This window comes from Hypomesus transpacificus, chromosome 7, assembly GCF_021917145.1.
Source record: "Hypomesus transpacificus isolate Combined female chromosome 7, fHypTra1, whole genome shotgun sequence".
Classification (NCBI taxonomy): domain Eukaryota; kingdom Metazoa; phylum Chordata; class Actinopteri; order Osmeriformes; family Osmeridae; genus Hypomesus; species Hypomesus transpacificus.
This window is the reverse complement of record NC_061066.1, coordinates 4,447,562-4,467,120: the sequence shown is the minus strand read 5'-3', so window position 1 is coordinate 4,467,120 and position 19,559 is coordinate 4,447,562. Positions and strand designations below refer to the sequence as shown.

The 19,559-nt window shown below is 42.4% G+C and overlaps 1 protein-coding gene across 3 annotated transcripts in view; it reads left to right on the top strand.

The window, feature by feature from the left end:
• Nucleotides 1-477: 477 nt before the first annotated feature.
• The window catches only part of ipo8 (importin 8), a 63,856-nt gene continuing 44,774 nt past the window's right edge, over nt 478-19,559 (top strand). Inside the window, exons 1-18 of one of the 3 annotated variants that reach the window (XM_047022616.1) lie at nt 478-672; nt 1,310-1,391; nt 1,587-1,743; nt 1,979-2,134; nt 2,345-2,501; nt 2,640-2,729; nt 2,943-3,037; nt 3,132-3,216; nt 5,229-5,363; nt 5,455-5,554; nt 5,756-5,832; nt 11,202-11,318; nt 11,438-11,527; nt 11,837-12,002; nt 12,180-12,340; nt 12,493-12,618; nt 12,711-12,777; nt 13,581-13,706. In XM_047022616.1, coding sequence (XP_046878572.1) covers nt 589-672; nt 1,310-1,391; nt 1,587-1,743; nt 1,979-2,134; nt 2,345-2,501; nt 2,640-2,729; nt 2,943-3,037; nt 3,132-3,216; nt 5,229-5,363; nt 5,455-5,554; nt 5,756-5,832; nt 11,202-11,318; nt 11,438-11,527; nt 11,837-12,002; nt 12,180-12,340; nt 12,493-12,618; nt 12,711-12,777; nt 13,581-13,706 — 2,071 coding nt within the window. In that variant the 5' untranslated portion in view covers nt 478-588. Of the gene's footprint in view, nt 673-1,309; nt 1,392-1,586; nt 1,744-1,978; nt 2,135-2,344; nt 2,502-2,639; nt 2,730-2,942; nt 3,038-3,131; nt 3,217-5,228; nt 5,364-5,454; nt 5,555-5,755; nt 5,833-11,201; nt 11,319-11,437; nt 11,528-11,836; nt 12,003-12,179; nt 12,341-12,492; nt 12,619-12,710; nt 12,787-13,580; nt 13,707-19,559 lie in introns of all 3 variants that reach the window. The other 2 variants (XM_047022614.1, XM_047022615.1) reach the window with 2 other exon arrangements.

Here is a 19,559-nt window from a genome sequence, read left to right as displayed (position 1 = left end):
ATATCAAAAGTGAACTATTTTCAAAGCATACTTAAAAGTATATCAAAAGTGAACTCTTTTCTAAGTAGGCCTATACAGATTAGCCTACATTGTTGCTTGGATTTCCTTAACCATTAGACTAGGCTACACTACATGATGGACAGAGAGGATTGTCAATGTGACTGGCTGGCGGAGGCATAAAACCGCGATTTAGATATTTCAGATTTAGATAATTTGGTGGCAAAATCAAGGTTACACCATTACAGGTTCCGTGACCACTCATGAACATTGGATGGATTAGTTAGAGCTGACAGAAGCATATCATTTATACACGTAAGTAGCCTACAAAACATCCAACTTTTATTTCTTTATTATAAAGTCTTCAGTCATAATACTCCAGCACTTGGGGGGGCAGTAAATGACTCACCTTACTGCGGATGCATATGAAGAAGTTCTACCGTAAAACTCCGCTGTTTTGCTTTACGTCCACCGCCTGCTTATTGACGGTAAAATGGGGCGGGGGTAATGTATACACATCCAAAACGCTTAGTCAAATTTAGACCAGAAAGTGATTGTGAAAGCGCAAAACTGACAGTATAACTAATAAAGATGGATCCCAATCGAATTATCCAGGCTTTGAAGGGGACAATTGATCCCAACCTCAGGATAGCGGCTGAAAATGAACTCAATCAGGTGGGTGTTTGAGTGAAATAAGTTTGTTTTGTTAACGGGTTATCATACATCCTTTATGTTAAGAATGGGTTCATGTTATGATTGTAAGGCCCAGCATCGAGAATCAAATACTTTTCCGAACCATCATAGTTTAGTTTTCGTGCTCTTGCGGATCCCTTTGGTCATTAATTGTTTGAAAACCGTCGTTGAAACATAAGCTGTTGCCTCGTAAATGATATAATTCATTTTACAGTTTCACAATCCAGATATTGTTCAGAGCGAGGATAACGTGATAACTGATAAATAGAATATGCAGTTGACAGTGACAGTTGCTAAACAAGTAACAAAGTCAATCAACCAGAGTGTTGTTGTTTCCTGGGTGTGTTGGTTTTAAGAGAATACTCTCGGACACTCTTACCGATGCAGTAAGCTACCATTTTTGACATCATGCCCCAAAAAGAAAATTGTGATATACATCCTGCAAATCGGAATAGTTTGTTTGCGTTCCAACAGATCATCTCAATTCAGATCAACTCGGAAGAAATTCATTACATTATCTCGATTTAAAACGGATTGCTGACTGGTTGATTTCACTGTGTCTTGTCTTATGAATGTTGGTTCAAAACTCAATGGAGGTGTTTTTTTATGTGTGTTCCAGTCTTACAAGATCATCAACTTTGCCCCCACCCTGCTCCAGATTATTGTGTCTGAACAGGTAGAGTTTCCCGTACGCCAAGCAGGTAAGGAGGACTAGATTAAATATTAGACTACGTGTTGAATTTGACATAAACTATTAAATAGACTATAGTATGTGGTGGTAATGAAATGGTATGAGCATTTGTGAAAAGTAGTTGACCCTGCAAATGTGTGTGTGGTGTCCAGTACCGTCTGATCTTCAGTATGTGATGTCTTCATTGTGCGCCGGCCCTGTGCAGCAGCCATTTACCTGAAGAACATGGTTAGCCAGTACTGGCAGGACCGCGAGCCCTCAATTGGGGAGGTGGTGTTCCCCTTCAACATCCATGAGAATGACCGCCAGCAGATTCGAGATAACATCGTGGAGGGCATTATCCAGTGCCCAGAATCCATACGGTAGGTCGTAACTCCATAGCTTTGACTGAAATTTGAATGTAGCTATACTTAAATTGTGGTGGTAGTGTTCGTGCATTGAACATCCAGTGTTGGGATCCAAACGTGTTGGCTCTGTAGAACCATGACACCAGCTGACCACTCAAAGACAAGGATTCTCTCTCTCACTCACTCACTCACTCACTCACTCACTCACTCACTCACTCACTCACTCACTCACTCACTCACTCACTCACAGGGCCCAGCTGACTGTGTGTTTGCGAGCCATCATAAAGCACGACTTCCCTGGTCGCTGGACAGCCATTGTGGATAAGATTGGGGTGTACCTGCAGTCTCAGAACAGTGGCTGGTATGGCAGTCTGCTGGCCCTCTACCAGCTTGTCAAGAACTACGAGTGAGTCTCACCTCCTTCCTTCCTCTGCTCTGTTTGTCTATCCTTAGTGCCCGTCTCTCTGCCTGGTGGCCACTGATGACGGTACAACAGGGAATTGTAGTCCTCATCAAAGATAGTTGGAGTTGGTTGATTAGGTGTTTTGTTTCTGAGGGTGTTGTGTGTGGGTGCTGATCTGCATAATGCTGATCAATGTGTATGTGTGTGGGCCAGGTATAAGAAGGCTGATGACAGGGAGCCGTTGCTGGCAGCCATGCAGATCTTTCTACCCCGTATCCAGCAACTCATAATCCAGCTGCTGCCAGACTCCACCATCTTCTCTGTCCTCATCCAGAAACAGATCCTTAAGATCTTCCACGCACTCGTACAGGTGTGTCTTTGTTAGATCTCTTTGCACTAGGTAGTCCCTCTAAACTAGTGGCTGTGTCTGTCATCGTTATGGGAGACATGGTGTGTTATTGACAGTGTGGATGTAAGTGCGTAATGGAGTATGTGTTCTCTTTTGCAGTACTCCCTGCCTCTCCAGCTTATCAACAACACTATTATGACTCAGTGGATGGAGATACTGAGGGCTGTGATGGACCGCAGTGTTCCACCAGTGAGTTTCACACACACACACACACACACACACACACACACACACACACACACACACACACACACACACACACACACACACACTCACCCTCGCTTTGCTCTTTCAATCTCTCTCTTCCTTCCACTTGTTGTTTTTTTCATAGTATGAACATGTTTTTGAACCTTGTGTCTACGTTTGTGTCTGTGTGTGTGTGTGTGTGTGTGTGTGTGTTAGGAGACGTTGGAGGTTGATGAAGACGACCGTCCGGAGCTGGTGTGGTGGAAGTGTAAGAAGTGGGCCATGCACATCCTGACCAGGCTGTTTGAGAGGTGAGGCCCTGTAGTCACCATCACCTTACCTGAGGATGAATCGAGACAGAATTCGCTTCCTGGAGATGTACAAAAAAGTTTTCCTGTTTCGTAGGTATGGAAGCCCAGGGAATGTGACTAAGGAATACTTTGAGTTTGCGGATTTCTTCCTCAAGACATACGCCATGGGCATACAGCAGGTAGGAAAAGTGTACAATGTGCAAAGATATTTCTAGGAGTTTACACTGGATTACACTCATGAATTGATGCCGAATTTTGGAAACTCTCTATTGCACACTGTATTTCTCATGTCATATTCAGACAAATAACTAGGAATGGTTTGATTAAACAGGCTTTTTAGGTTTTGAATTGATGAGAATACATTATGTACTGGGTATGGAGGCAGGGATCCCTCACTGAATTGCTCCTCCCAAGTTTTCTTAAATATTTTCCCAAGTGCGAAGCCATCTGTGGCATTGCTTTTAGAATGGACCATCAAATAATGCCAGGAGTGTGTGTGTGTATGTTTTTGTCCCACAATTATCTCGAAAACCAGGCACTCTGCAAAGTTCAAATTTTGCAGGTGTCCATTTCAGAACCCAAGGACGTTGTTTGCATAAGCTCTTCAAGATCCCCAAAAGTTATTTGCCACCAGTTTCATGATGGAACTCTTTCAGCAATGTTGAGCTGGCACTATGTATAGCGAGCGCTTGAGCAACTGATCTTACGTGTCAATGTGTGAAGTTGAAATGATGTGTATTGCTCTGATGAGTGGTTGGTGAAAATTAAATAGTCCTGTAAAGTGCATTGCATTATATGACAAACTTGTTGAAGGTGAACAAATTGCGAACACCAATAATTTACATTTAGCAGACGTTCTGATCCAGAGCGACTTACAGTAAGTACAGGGACATTCCCGAGGCAAGTAGGGTGGAGTGCCTTGCCCAAGGACACAACGTAATTGCACGACCAGGAATCAAACCAGCAACCTTCAGATTACTAGCCCGATTCCCTAACCGCTCAGCCACTTCACATGAAGGAAATGCTGGATAGCTAACTAAGAGAAAGATTATATTTAGAATGGATATTTTATTTCAGCTGGAAGGATATTAACTAAAACAAACAATTCACTATGGTTAAGCCTGATTTCCATTGCTTTAGGCCTCATCAAACAAGGACTTACTTGCTGGACAACCATTCAATTGGCAATTCACAAATATGTTTTTTGGGTAGGCCTATTGTCATTTAGTAGCTAACGCCGATAGCGCCAGGTGAGCAGGCCTGACTGCTGGCATCACATTGAATCAGCTTCTTTCTAAGGGTTTTACATTTAGGCATTTAGCAGACGCTCTTATCCAGAGCGATTTACAGTAAGTACAGGGACATTCCCCCGAGGGTGAAGTGCTTTGCCCAAGGCTACAAAGTCATTTTTCGTGGCCGGTAATCGAACAGGCAACCTTCTGATTAATAGCCCAATTCCCTAACCGCTCAGCCAACTGATCACCAGTTCTCTGTATGGATGAAATGCTGGCCACCTGATTCTTTATTTCGGTAGCCTTTAGATCAGTGCATTTTGTTAGAAGAACTGTCATCAGCTGCATCACATCAATCTATAATTCCAGAAATCTGTGTGTCACTGACATCTTACTCAGCAACATCACAGGCACTGTTTCTTATATGTAGTTCAAGGAATCTGTGTTTCTGTGTCTCATTGACATCTTAATCATTGACTGCGTCATCGGCACTGTGCACTAGTAAAAATAGAACTGGATTTATGAACAAACCAATTGCTAAATCAAGCTAAAATCAATATCATACTTTATTATATTACATGTGTATAATATATAATAACGCAGAAATCCATTAGCTAGTTAACAAGTTAGAAAACATTAATAAATAACCTATTTATTATGTTAGTAGTTATGCATGGATAAATACTTTACATTTGTCTTAGGACAATATTCAAACTTAACAGAACAGGAACATAAACAGTTCCTTGGGCAGAGTAGTATAGTGATTGTCTTCAGTAGTGTGAGAGAAGTCTTGTCTGTATGTAGATCAAATTGTTAATGTGCTGGAAGTATATGTTATAAGCAACAACAAAATAATAGTTAACTGTTATTATAATATTTCACATATATCTAACACCTTGTGAGCTGGTGAATACATGTTCTGTTCCCCCTGATGATTGTGTGTGTGTGTTGTCACTCAGGTGCTGTTGAAGGTGTTAGACCAGCACAGACAGAAGCAGTATGTAACTCCACACGTCCTACAACAGTCCCTCAGCTACCTGCGTCAGGGACTGTCCCACTCCATCACCTGGAAACACATGAAACCCCACATACAGGTCTGGCACACACACAATACTAATCGAAAAGTAGACTTCCTAAGCTGAGTGTTGGTCTGTTAGCTGAATTGTTTCCTCCTGTTTTCTACAGACCATTTGTCAGGAGGTGATCTTCCCTCTCATGTGCTACAAAGATGAGGATGAGAAACTCTGGCAGGAGGACCCTTATGAGTACATCCGTATGAAGTTCAGTAAGTCATCACAAACCACACTCAGACAGGCTGACAGACAGGCAGGCAAGCTAAGAGGATACACAACACCTTTTACCCATTTGTGTGCTTGTAGAGGTAGTGTAACATCTGGTGGCGAATGCCTGGCAGGACAAGGAACCTTTCTGATATATTCAGGTGGTTCTGTAGGCTAACTGACTGATTGGTCTGTGTGCATTCCAGACTTGTACGATGACCACGCCCTCCCCGCCACAGAGGCCCAGAGTCTCCTGTGCAAAGCCGCCCGCAAGAGAAAGGAGGTGAGGACAGTCCATCTATGAGGACTAAGAACCTACAGTGATGTGAAAAGCCCCCTGATTGCCCCTTACAACCTAATAACTGGTGGGCCACCCTTAACAGCAACAACTGCAATCAAGCGTTTGTGATAACTTGCAACAAGTCTTTTACAGCGCTGTGGAGGAATTTTGGCTCACTCATCTTTGCAGAATTGTTGTAATTCAGCCACATTGGAGGGTTTTCTAGCATTAACAGCCTTTTTAAGGCCAAAGGCACAGCATGTCAGGACTTTGACCAGGCCACTCCAAAGTCTTCATTTTGTTTTCTTCAGCCATTCAGAAGTGGACTTGCTGGTGTGTTTTGGATCATGGTCCTGAAGCAGAACCCAAGTTCGCTTCAGCTTGAGGTCACAAACGGATGGCCGGACATTTTCCTTCAGGATTTTTTGGTAGAATTCATGGTTCCATTTGTCACAGCAAGTCTTCCAGGTCCTGAAGCAGCAAAACAGCCCAGACCATCACACTCACTGCGTTTACATGATGGGATCAATTCGAATCTAGCTTTGTTCGGATAATGCACATTTTTGGGGCAACTGCTATTATCCAAATATATATGGCAGTGAATAAACCGAATCATTGGCCGAAATTATGTAATATCCCAGTGCGATACGTGGCGCTGTTTTCAATACAACTAGTGGTGGTACAGCCCTTTCCGCTTGACCTCTTCACCACTACCAACAACATACGCATACATACGCAAAGACGCAGAGTCCAGGGGGGTGTTCCATCAGCGTCGATTAAGGGAAAGCGAGACTTATTTCGCCAAGTCTCACTAACTTTAGCGAGAGTTCCGTTCCATGAAGGTGGATTATTCTAGTTCTAGCTACGTAATCAAGGTTCGGAACTAGCCTGATCCGTGTCAGGCATAGAGTTAATATAACTAGAGTAAGCTACTTTTGTCTTCCAAGATGGCGTCCCCATTCATTTCTATGAAAAGTGCGCAGTGAGGCAAGCGAGATTTCGAGACTGGACGCGGCCATCTTTCCACTTCCGTGTCTTCCTGTCTAGCTTTAAACAGTGGCTCTTTTTTTCCCTAGCTCCGAGAGCTCATGTAAATCGTCTATCGGCCAATGTGAACTTTTGTGCTCGTGCCCTGTTAGTATCCGCCAGCACATTTGCAGGCAACTTTCATTGACTAAGCAAATAAATGGGTTGCTAGTTTACCCATTTCGGATTGGTTTCAAACTTAGCAAAAATCGGGAAAACATTTTCTATGAAAAAGCTAGTAGTATGAGCCAGGTTCGAGAATCAAACAAAAATTATTGGGGGAGATAGTTTTGTTAATGTTGAATGGAGTTAATAGAATAAAAACGACCGGAAGACTCGGAAACCTAACCGCACATGCAATACCACCTACATCCACCGGGGCCGTTGCTTCAAGCCGAGGGGCGAGGGGTGGGGGCTTGGTGTCAGGCTAGAAGTCAAGCTAAACTAAAATGTGTTGCAAATAATTTCAAACAGGCGGAAACAGAATCTCAAAAGACAGTTCCGTCGAGTAAATTCCTGCGCGCAAAGCACTTTAGTCCGTGTTCGGAAACGTAAATTCAGACTTGTGCAGACATGAATGATTCACGTGTTTAGGCCTACTTCATCTCCAAAAAATATATTAATTTAAATTAACAAGTTAAGAAAAAATGGCACTTAAGCTGTTTTCAAAAGCCGTTGGTTAATTGACATAAAATAAGGCCTTAGAAACTAAGCAGAGCCTCAAGACAAGTTACAACCAATTATGGCATATCCATTCTTTGACAAGCCTGTGGTGGATGAAGGTGCTCAGATTATACAAAGAGCGTTTATCCCACCAGCCCCAAGGGTCTTCAGAGACGGAAGTAATGCTTCCCTGACCAGTATCTGTGGAAGAAGTATAGGTTCAGCAGGCCCAGCATAGTTCATCAAGATAGATTTAATTGTCATTCTTGAAAATAAAAAAAACATAAATAATATATATATATATACCTGGTGCCCCCATGGTTGAAAGTGTTTCTAAAATGCCTTCGAGTGGCAAAAATTAGACCAAGTGCCCTACTGTCTGCCATTCACATTGTGAAATATGCTTGAGTGCCCAGGATGCCCCACGCAATAAATGACAGTGCCCTCTGTAAGTGTAAAAACATGTCTTAATGAGTTCCTTTTATAGTATAGAAAATGTGATGCAGTACCCTATAAGGTGCCCTTATAATGGCCTAAATTGGACTGTTCCCATGCACTTACTTCCAATGGAAAAGGGTGCTGTTATGAAGTGCCCTTTATGCTGCCCCTACATGACAGTGTCCCAAATGTTGCCCTTTCCAAAGAAGACAATTAGATGCTGTGCCCAATGTTCCCAGTAGGGCATGCTTTCCCAAAGTGAGTCTGTCACTGTCCAAGCCCCCTCTGGATCTGTGGAGGCAGACTATGTTAATTGGAAATACTCATTATATAATAATGATAGTCATGCTAAGCAATTTTAAATGACTGTTCTTCCAAACAAAGTGTGCAGTTTGGGTCACCTTCTGATCTAAAAAGTCAATGCTGGATCTGTGCAACACTAGTCATTTCAGTGAATCCTTATTTTAGTTATGGTTATCTTTCCTTTTTATCTTAAATCTCATCATTTAGCCTACCAGTTAATAAATGCGTGTGGCAAAGTTATTTTGAAGTAATTTAAAACAGTATTAGCCCACATCAAGTGCAATTAACCATGGCTTTCTTCAGTGTTTTGAATTTTATCCTACAATTTTCAATTGCTGCCACGTTCTCTTTTGGGCTAATATTATTTTCAATCTCCTGTTGAGAGTATTGGCCATAGGCTAGCCTACTGTCAGAACGGTTTCAGACAGCTCATCAAATTACGCTAATTATCAGTAGGCCTAAATATATATATATATATGTTAAGTCAATTTGGTAGGTCTACAATTTACGCATGTTAACGGTCGTAATGGTTTGACAAGTTGTCTCCCTTGCCATGGTAATTGCGGCAACATTGCTCTTTTTACTCCCAAAACACTCAAAAAAACAATTTACGCTGCTGAAACAACACCTCTCTGCTGCTTTACGCTTTGCTTTTTGCGACATAACTCCTCTTTTCGACTATCGCCTGATCTGGGCTTCAGAGTGAGGTCTAGCTTGAATTAGCGTTGCTTGTAAGTGGAACGGAACGTTAGTGGAACGGCTTGAGGCTTAAGTCTAAATTGACGTTTACCCAAGTGAGACTTATTTGTGTTAGCGACGTTGATGGAACACCCCCCAGTTCATAGTCCAATTCACCGTTTACAAGCATGCGCTGTCCGAATTATCAACCGACTCGGACCGAGTAATCTCGCGGTGTCGATCGGATCATAGTCGGACCGCAATAGGGGTTATGCGGAGCCAAGCCCCCACCCCTCGCCCCTCGGCTTGAAGCAACAGCCCCGGTGGATGTAGGTGGTATTGCATGTACGGTTAGGTTTCCGACTCTTCCGGTCGTTTTTATTCTATTAACTCCATTCAACATTTACAAAACTATCTCCCCCAATAATTTTTGTTTGATTCTCAAACCTGGCTCATACTACTAGCTTTTTCATAGAATAATTTTTCCCGATTTTTGCTAAGTTTGAAACCAATCCGAAATGGGTAAACTAGCAACCCATTTATTTGCTTAGTCAATGAAAGTTGCCTGCAAATGTGCTGGCGGATACTAACTGGGCACGAGCACAAAAGTTCACATTGGCCGATAGACGATTTAAATGAGCTCTCGGAGCTAGGGAAAAAAAGAGCCACTGTTTAAAGTTAGACAGGAAGACACGGAAGTGGAAAGATGGCCGCGTCCAGTCTCGCAATCTCGCTTGCCTCACTGCGCCACTGAGCACTTTTCATAGAAATGAATGGGGACGCCATCTTGGAAGACAAAAGTAGCTTACTCTAGTTATATTAACTCTATGTGCGGAGCGCTCAGCGTTTGAACCGGAAAACAGATGTAATCGTTTCCGCTTCTCACTTCTGTATACATCTGCAGCGCTAGGTGATCCAAATAACTTATATTGACAGGGAAGTTCAATGATTTTATAAGTTGTATTACACTCTACATTAGGGTAAGTGTGACAGGAATAAAGTGATGAGTTCATATAACGTTATAATAGCCTAACGTTAGACCGTTTCCCAGGAGGTAGCACTAACACTAGCTCTACACATTAACTACAATGTTACAGTAGGCTACATAGCTACACAACTAGTGCTAAGTTATCAATGAAATATATGAATTCAGCAAATTAATTTAAGAAGCTCATTTTAATTTAGTGTCATATCCATATAATTATTCAGGTTTCTATAGCTAGGACCTATTGTTCCTAGAAGGAATTACGTTTACTAGCCTACTACTAGGCCAAAAAACGTAACGTAAAAGTTAGCAGGTATATAAGATTAGGCCTACGCTACGACAAAATTGACCTGTAAATAAATACTGTCACACTGGTAGTTGTTGCAGTTGATTGCCAAACACTGCATTCTTTAAGTCCACTTGGACTTCTACAGGTACAGTCTTCTTTTGACTGTTTTAAAGTCGCCTGCGAGCAAAAAAAAAAGGCTACTCCCCAGGGTACTTGGGGCTCTGGAAGTCCGTTTGGCAATCCTATGTACATGGGAAATTGTAATTAAGGGTAGCTCCTTTAAACACCGGCTATAGTAGGTGGCCTTTACTACGCTGTGTTTACCTCAAAAGCGGCCGGCTGGAAGTGGTTGCATCTGTTTTGTAGAACCCGGAAGAATGTTGCGCATAACCCCTATTATCCTAACAAAGGTGTTTACAAGAAACGGATAATTCTATTTCAGTCCAAATAAGCCAGTAATTCGAATCCATGTAAACGCAGTGACTATCACCACCATATTTTACTGTTGGTATGATGTTGACAAGTGCAAAAAAAATTGTGCCTCTTTTTTGTATATTATACCACATAAATTTAGATTGACAAAATATATTTGAAAATCCCTCTGAATATGTCTAGATATTCCAAGTACAAAGCAGTATGTAAAATTGTATGGCTTTACCTATTATGAGCCAAGAGTTGTCTAGCTTGACATGTGTGCTAGATGTCATTTTGAGAAAATCGCTGTTAAACATTGTGTTGGGGGGAAAACTAAAAGTCACAATACAAAATGGTCTTATATTTTTGGTTAGATTCATGTGGTAAAGTTTCATTCTCATAGTAGAACAGAAAAAAAAATCCTATTCACCTGTAGTACCTCCCCTTAAATTTTATTTTTTGCTAGATGTTCCCCCACTTCAAAAGTCATCCTGTGGCCTTCAAAGGTGAACGGTGAGGGCATATGGTTATATGCCCTGACTGTTAACCTTTGACCTCTGCTCCTTGCTTCAACAGATTCTGCCCCAGATGATGGACTTCTGTCACCAGATCCTGATGGAGCCCACCACTGACCCTCGCAGGAAGGACGGGGGGTTGCACGTCATTGGCTCATTGGCAGAACTCTTGCTGAAGGTTCGTGTGTGTGTGTTATCCATCCTCTCCTTTGCCCTTTTCACTATCTATTATCTGTTGTATCCAGCTCTAATAGCTTGTCTCTCTTCTGTTTGTCTCTCTCTCCTGTGTCTCTACAGAAGCGGTTATTCAGGGATCAGATGGAACTGATGTTACAGAACTACGTGTTCCCCCTCCTCAACTCTCCTCTGGGATACCTACGAGCCAGGGTGAGACACCATAACCTCTGGCGTTGCATACCTCCATCTGTGTGTTGTATCTATCTTTCGTTTTCTGTCTTTCTGTGTGTCGTTCGGTCGGTCGGGTCAGACGGTCAAACAGGCTTTATAAAAGGGGGCTACTGTTTCTCTTGTGCAGGGGAACACAATGGGGAGCCTTGTGATGCACTCTGGTGGCAGGAGGACAACATTGCAGATCACAAATTTCAAAAGTCATAGACAGGATTTAGTTGAGCAGTCGCAATGGTTAAGGCCTAGCCATAGGGTGTGCAGATAAATAATTTGGTGGGGTGTCTGCAGTCATGCTGGGTGCTGCACTCCTTCAGTCCACTGCGATTCCATGATGAGCTGGTTCTGAGGAACGCGGTGGAGCTGGTCAAGCAGGACCTGATTGAAGACAAGGAGATGCCAGTCAAAGTGGAGGCTGCCATTGCTCTGCAGACACTAGTCAGCAACCAAGAGCAAGGTCTGAGGCTCTACCAGCAGACACACCCACTCTTTCAAACGCACGCACACACAAACTTACACTTACATGACACAGCTAATTGCACATACCAATAGCATCCTTGTATCACATCTTAGCTACTATCTGGACCAAAACACAGACACACACTAAGTCCCATTCCTCTCTGTGTCTCTGAAGCTAAAGTCTACATCAGGCCCTACATCCGACCTATCATGCAGGAGCTGCTGCACATTGTCAAGGAGACAGAGAACGACGACCTCACCAACGTCATCCAGAAGATGATCTGTGAGTACAACCAGGAAGTGGCCGTCATCGCCGTGGACATGACGCAGAACCTGGTTAGTGTCCTTAGACCCTGAACCGTGTGTGTTAGTTTGCACTCTTAGACTGAGTGTGTGTTTGTCTAAAATATGTGAAGAGAATGAGGTTTGTGTGTGGTATGGATATGTATTCTTTTTGTGTGTGTGTGTGTGTGTGTGTGTGTATGCAGGCTGAGATTTTCACGAAGGTGCTACAGAGTGAGGAGTATGAGGAGAGTGAGGACAAGACTGTCATGGCTCTGAGCATTCTCAGCACCATTGACACTATATTGACTGTCATGGAGGACCACAAAGAGGTGAGATATCAGCAGGTGTATTTCTCTCCTCCTGATACTGTATCAGGCTTGCTCATCGTCCGTCCCCCTTTCTCACTCTGTGTCACTCTCAGATTACTCAACAGTTGGAGGGGATCTGTTTGCAGGTCATCGGTCTGGTGTTACAGAAGCCCATCATAGGTATGGCAGGTGTGTGTGGGCACGTCATTCTGTTTTTGTGTGTCACATGTATCAATTGCTCCATAGAGATAGACTGCTTGATCATTACATTTACATTTAGTCATTTAGCAGACACTCTTATCCAAAGCGACTTACAGTAAGTAAGTACAGTTGTCTCCCCGAGGCAAGTAGGTGAAGTGTATTGCCCAAGGACACGTCACTTGGCACGGCCAAGAATTGAACCAAAAACAGGGTTTCCCGCAGCACCTTGCAGTCAAGGCGGCCGCCTTGACAACACGCTTGCCACCTTAACTACGTTGTCAAAAACGTTTCGTTTTTTAATGAGCGATATCCGCCGTGGGACTCTATCCAGTTTTCTCCCTTTCATTCCAACGGCAGTCTCCCTTCTCTGCAGAACTTCGTTTTTTGACGACCACCTCCCCCGATCCGTCGGCAAACCTCACCCTACCTTGACTAACACATTTTCTGCGGGAAACCCTGAACAACCTTCTGATTAATAGCCCAACTCCCTAACCGCTCATCCATCTGACCCCAGCTGACTAATTATTTATGTCTGAAGGTGATATGAGGAGGGGGAAGAAGGAAGGAGGGGCTGAGAGGAAGAGTATGAGGAAGAATTGAAAGAGGCCACAATAGGGGAATTATGCATCTTACACATTACACATCTTAATAGCACCTTCTGTCCTTAAGGAAGATTTTTGTGAATCACAGTTCATTGTCAACCTGTCCAGGCCTGTACACAACCTGAACTCTCACTGTCTTATGTAACACTTCAACACCCCGATCCCCACCACCTCCTCCAGAGTTCTATGAGGAGATCCTGTCCCTGGCATTTGGGCTCACCTGTCAGACCATTTCCCCCCAGATGTGGCAGCTGTTAGGGGTCCTATACGAGGTCTTCCAGCATGACTCCTTCGACTACTTTACAGGTAACACACATACACAACTGAGGTTAGTGTTTGGTGCAGCCGTGCATAAAGTATTTGAATTTATTGAAAGGACTGCCCCTTGAGATGTAGCATCTCATTTTCGAGACACAAATACAACATTATAGTATACATGCAGAATACACAGTATTACATAACATACATTTCAAATACACACAGCTCACTCACCCTGTCCTACCCACACCCCCAGACCTCAGCTATTGTACAAGAAAATTTGTTATAATGACCCGGAAAATACACAATTCAATATCATCCGCATAAAGAGCCATTGAAGCACAAGGTTGTAAAGTATTTAATTGTAAATTATAAGCATGAACAGGTTGTTTTAAGATGAACAAATTAAGATAACCTGAAGCAGCAGAAAGAGGTAGTAGATCTCAGAAAAATAGCAAAATTATTCCAATCAGAAGCATCTTTATATTGGAATGACCCTCTTCCCAAAAAATTCTAGGGACAAAAAAAAAGGGATGTTGCACATGTCTGAGTGGATATGAAGGTCTACATGGAACCAAAAAATGCTTCAAATAGGTAGGACAATTAAAACTATAGAGGGCACAATTTCTGGGGAAATTGTAGGGTGTGCTTGCTTGTGCACTGCTTTTTTAGCAGTGGGGGCAGGTCTGTCCGTTGTGGTGTCTTATTTTGGTCCTATTTCCCCTAAAGAAATAAAGTTAGGCTACTTAATGACACCTTACAGTCATATAGTATGTTCTAAATGGCATAAATGCTGCCAAATAATAATTGCCATAACAACTTATTGTAAATGGTCAGTAGCCTAGTGTGACGGGTATGTAACAGTTGTAGCCACGCTCAGGGACGGACTGGGGGGAAAAAGTGGCCCGGGAGTTTTACTGTCAGACCGGCCCACTCAGTAAACGGTGCGCGGCCCACTCAAAACACGTTGTCCACTCAATGCATCGATCGCACGTATCGACCAGTCATTGGCTACTTGGAAAAATACCCATATACACTTAGCATTATTTTGGATGATTACAAAGAAATTACATCATATGTTGAATTTCTTACGTTAAACTTCCTTTTGACGTAAAGTCGGTAAGAACACATTTCATAAGACAGGTCAGAAAATGTTCGAAAAATCGGCACCATGAGTGTAAATACAGATCGCAAGGAGCAGTATAAATATCAGTCAGTGAATCCAGATTACAAAAGGTCTAAGAATTATTTTTACGTATTCAAGCTGTGACATGTGAAATAGTATGAGATGCTGGCGATGTCAGAGGGCCGGTTGCTAATGGAAGTGGGCCGGTGTTTTGGACCATCCCAACCCCGTCGGCCCACCGGGGATTCTCCCGGTATCCCCGATGGCCAGTCCGGCCCTGGCCACGCTCCGTCACGACAAGGCTCGTTCGCCACTCACTGGGCTCGAACGCACAACCTCCGACTTGCCAAGCGTGACCACTACCAGCTACGCCAAAGAAAAGCTAGCTCTTCGTTGACGCAGGTGGCGTATTACATACCTGAGGAGCGAGTTTCACGGTTCTAACTCTGTTACACTATAAGGGGCCACTCGGAAGCATGTACACTGACTGCTTCATTTGATCTTGATAGGCTAAGCATTCTGTAGCCAATAATAACAATATAACCACTATTTATTAATTAAAACTACTTCAGCATAATAATGCACCTAAAATACAAACGTGAGCAAGGGCAGCAATCATTATCGAATCGACATGTGCAAGTTTGCCAGCAGGGGAAGAATAGCCTACAAACAACGAAAATCACCAGTTAACTTAATTTAAATTAGAAAAAACTCTAGACTAATACAATAACAGTCTTAAATTAACTGACAACATAAGTTATACGACTTAGCTCAACAGTTCTCAAGGACGCACACACGCAATTTCAACAGTCCTCCAATATGCTTTCTAACAATCACTGCTAATAGACGGCCTAAAATCTTGTACAGCCCTATTTCTGTTTAGCTTGGCTCTGTCGACCTACGTACTTCCGCTCAATTTGGATTTTGCTTCTGTACTCGGTCTGGCCGTTCAGTAGGTAAGTCAGATTTTGCAGGTTACTTTTTAACCGGCCAATCAGCGAACAGAGGGAGTGGCTGAGAACGATGACGTTGATGTCGTGCGCTAGTTTGTGTTGTAGTTCCGTAATGGCGGCGGAGAAAGATGCGAGCCAAGCCATTCAGTCCGTTGTGGCAACGCTGAATATCCAACAGTTAAGGCCGGAGCAAGAACAAGTTTTGCTGAGATTTGTTGGTGGCCATGATGTTGTGGCCCTCCTCCCCACGGGGTTCGGGAAAAGTTTGATTTTCCTGCTACAGCAGCTAGCTCTGTTACAGTAGTGGTGAAGGAATTGGCTAAGGCGAACGTTAGCAATTGGTTATGGCAGATCAGAGTGGCACTGGGCAGATCCAATAGTTTAAACTTCAACAGAGTACCCGCCTACAAGGAAGTCAATGCTTGTCAATGGAGTGAGGCCAGACTCTGCACAAATGAAATGTACGAGAGTCTGGTTAGGACCAGGCTAATTTCTGATAACGTGGCGGCAGAAATTTAGCAGTGGCGGGCCGCCACGGAAAAATGACTGCGCATTGGGAATGTTGCACAGGCTCGTCCAAGTAAACCGAAAAAAAAAAAATCATTTCCCGACTTGGTCTTCGGGTACGAGTCTTGGATCATTTTTCATGTGACCTGCTTAGGCTCAGTAATGGTAGCTAGAGGAAACAAACGATTCGTTAATTTCCCGACTTGGCCTTTCTACGAGTCTTTGGATGCTTTTTTCACGTGACCCTCATTGTATTTTTTAGTAGAGGAAGCTGTTTCCTCATTCCCTTTCGCGTGGCCGCTGTTTTAGTAAGACGAGAATGATATTCGCTTAAGTCATCATACTGACTGGTTGTGTTATTTTCACGTTACATTTACACTTAAAGTTTAGTGCAGTGTAATTGTTTGCCGTGATAATTAATTGCCAGTGTGAAAATAAATGACCTTTTAAAACCATGTTGTACTGTATTTAATAGAGAAGGTTTTCTTAAAAAAATATGATCCGCTACACAAATGTGCAATTCAAGTAAAATGGTCTAATATTATATGGAACATTTTGTGTAAGAAACACTTGATTTAAGTCTGTGAACTTTGAGTGACAATAGGTGTGTTTGACTTCATGCGGCACCGACAGTCGACGCTGCATGAAGTCGAACACACCTATTGTCCATAGGAGGAGGGCATGCAGCAAGTTCACAGTTCACACCAATTAGTGATGGGAAGTTCGGATCATTTTACTGATACCGTTCTTTGAATCTCGTTCAGTAAAATGAACAAATCTTTTTTCGAGGCATTCATTAATTTCATCCACTGCAAACACGTATCATATTCTCATGTAGGTTAGTGCATGACATGTGCACCAGCAGATACTATTTTTAAAAGAAATTCCTGCATTTAAATAATGTATCATGACAGTTTGTATGATTTTGTCATTTATTATCACACTAGCATTTAATTATCACAGCAAACAATTACACTGCAGTAAACTTTAAAGGGGCAATTGACTGCAAAACCGATTTTACCTTGTCATTGTTGAAAAACGACAGTTCGGAGGGTAAACTGAACATACCGTGAATATCAAATTCTATTGACACCTCTTTCCTATTCAAATCTCAAAAAGAAAAAATTTGGCTGTAAAACGCTAGCTTTTCAACAAAGCCACCGGTCCTACGTAGGACCGGTGATCGCCCTCTTATTGGCTCTGGTCTGTATCTTTGTTACGCCCCAGAATTTACATCCAGACCAGCCAGAGGTAACGTCTATCTCCGATACTAGGATATAAGGAATTACAAAGAAAAACGTTTTGAATTATAACAAGGATATTGATTATGGACCACGGTCGTAAATGCTGTGTTCCAGGCTGTACAGGGAAGGCTAACACTTACAGTCTTCCCAAGGAGCCAAACATTCAACAGGCATGGCTGCTGTTGTCTATGAGAAGATCCAGGCAAAGTTCGACACTCAATCATTCATTTGCTCTGAACATTTCACCCAAGACAGTTTTGACAACCTTGGACAATTTCTAGCAGGATATGCTAGGAAGCTGAACCTGGAAAGAGGTGCTGTTCCAACCGTATGCTCATTGCAACCACAAGCTATAAGGACAGTATGATGTTGTGCTAACAGTTATTAGCAATGCTAACGTGTCCTGTATATAGCATACCAGGTAGAATGCTAAATACGTTTCTACACACATCAAATGACTCTAGCTAGACTAGCTGTAGTCGGCATTAGAAGGGAAGCTTCGAAAAATAGCCAGAAAACGAACTGCAGTCTGGCTTATTGCTAACGCGTAAGAGCGTCTGCTAAAATGACTAAATGTAAAATGTAACGCCTGTCTAGATAATCTATTTGAAAGAACTGGAGAAAGGCAGGTTTTAGATACAGGATACGTTAGCATTGCTAGTAACTGTTACTAGTAACACCTAGACTGTAGTAGGCATGTAAGTTTAGCTTGCTAGTTAACGCAAGAGCATAGAATGTGTGATAATTTAGCCTAGTTTATTGGCAATGGGGCTAACGTTGATTCATGTTCCTGACTGTGTTTCATTCAAATAAATAACCTGTGTAATGAAAATCTACAATTCACGATGCATGTTTGTCCAGATCTTTGTCATGTTATTTTACAGCAAGATATCTAGAGCTAGCCTAGCTAGCTAACTGAAGCCGAGTAGAATCACGATTGCAACAGCGTTTGGTTGCTAAGCTGTAGCCTAATGTTCTACCCACCTAAGTCAATCCAGTTTGCTTCAACAACAGAAGTGGAAACAAGTAATGTTATCATTTCAAATGATATATAGTCAATCTATTGAAAACAGTGTTGTGTAGACACAATAGATTTATTTGCGCGTTTTTATTTCAAGTCTCCAACTTCAGTGTTTCAGCGAGTGCTGCTGTTGGCCGTGTTGCGTTTTTGCTCCCAGCTTCACTCGTTGATAACCAACCAATCAGCGCGCAGCTTATCTAAATATTAATGAGCATACCATAAAAAGAGAAAAGCTAGTGTTTTTTCCTGGGAACATTTCAGAGGATCTGTCAGAGGGCATAGAACAGCACCCGGGCCATTTTCAACCCAACCAATGTTACATACCCTATTCGGAGACCTTAAGGAACAGTGTGAAATACCCAAATACCCAGTCAATTGTCCCTTTAAGTGTAAATGTAAAGTGAAACTAGAGAGCATACAATTTCTGGGGAAATTGTGAGGGTGTGCTTGCGGCTGCCCCAGCTGCCAATAGTCTCCTGGTGTTTACATATTTAAAAAAGCATTTAAGTGTATGACTGCAGTTCTGAACATTGTGTTCCCGTGATAATAATTTTGTAATAATTTTTAAGAATTACATGTATCACTCAGATGGAGGAGAGGTGATACTAGTTGGTTGGAAGAGAAGGAGGCCAAATGTAGCTCATGAAGATGTAGCGCTCAGTAGGTAACTTAGTAAATTGTAATCAGATATAAACAACTTAGTTGCCCAACAAGAGGAACACACAGCATCTGCTTCTTCAACTCCTTAATCCTCTCGAGGCACCTGTTGCATCTGGTCATGAGGTTGTAGGCTATGGGACGTCTAATATTGCATTTGTCTAATTATGTGTAGGACAGTGTTTCTCAAGTGGTAGGACATATTGATTCATAAAAGCATCTTAATGTATCAATGTCAATATATTAATGTTTTCTGTTATTTTAAAGCAAGCTCAGAGACGTATGAATGTGGAGTTGCTCGCTATATAGAGTAGGACACCGTGAGCTGAGCTCACAATGTAGCCTACGTGATGCCGCTTTTTATGACACACTTCAAATATGTAAAGATGGTAC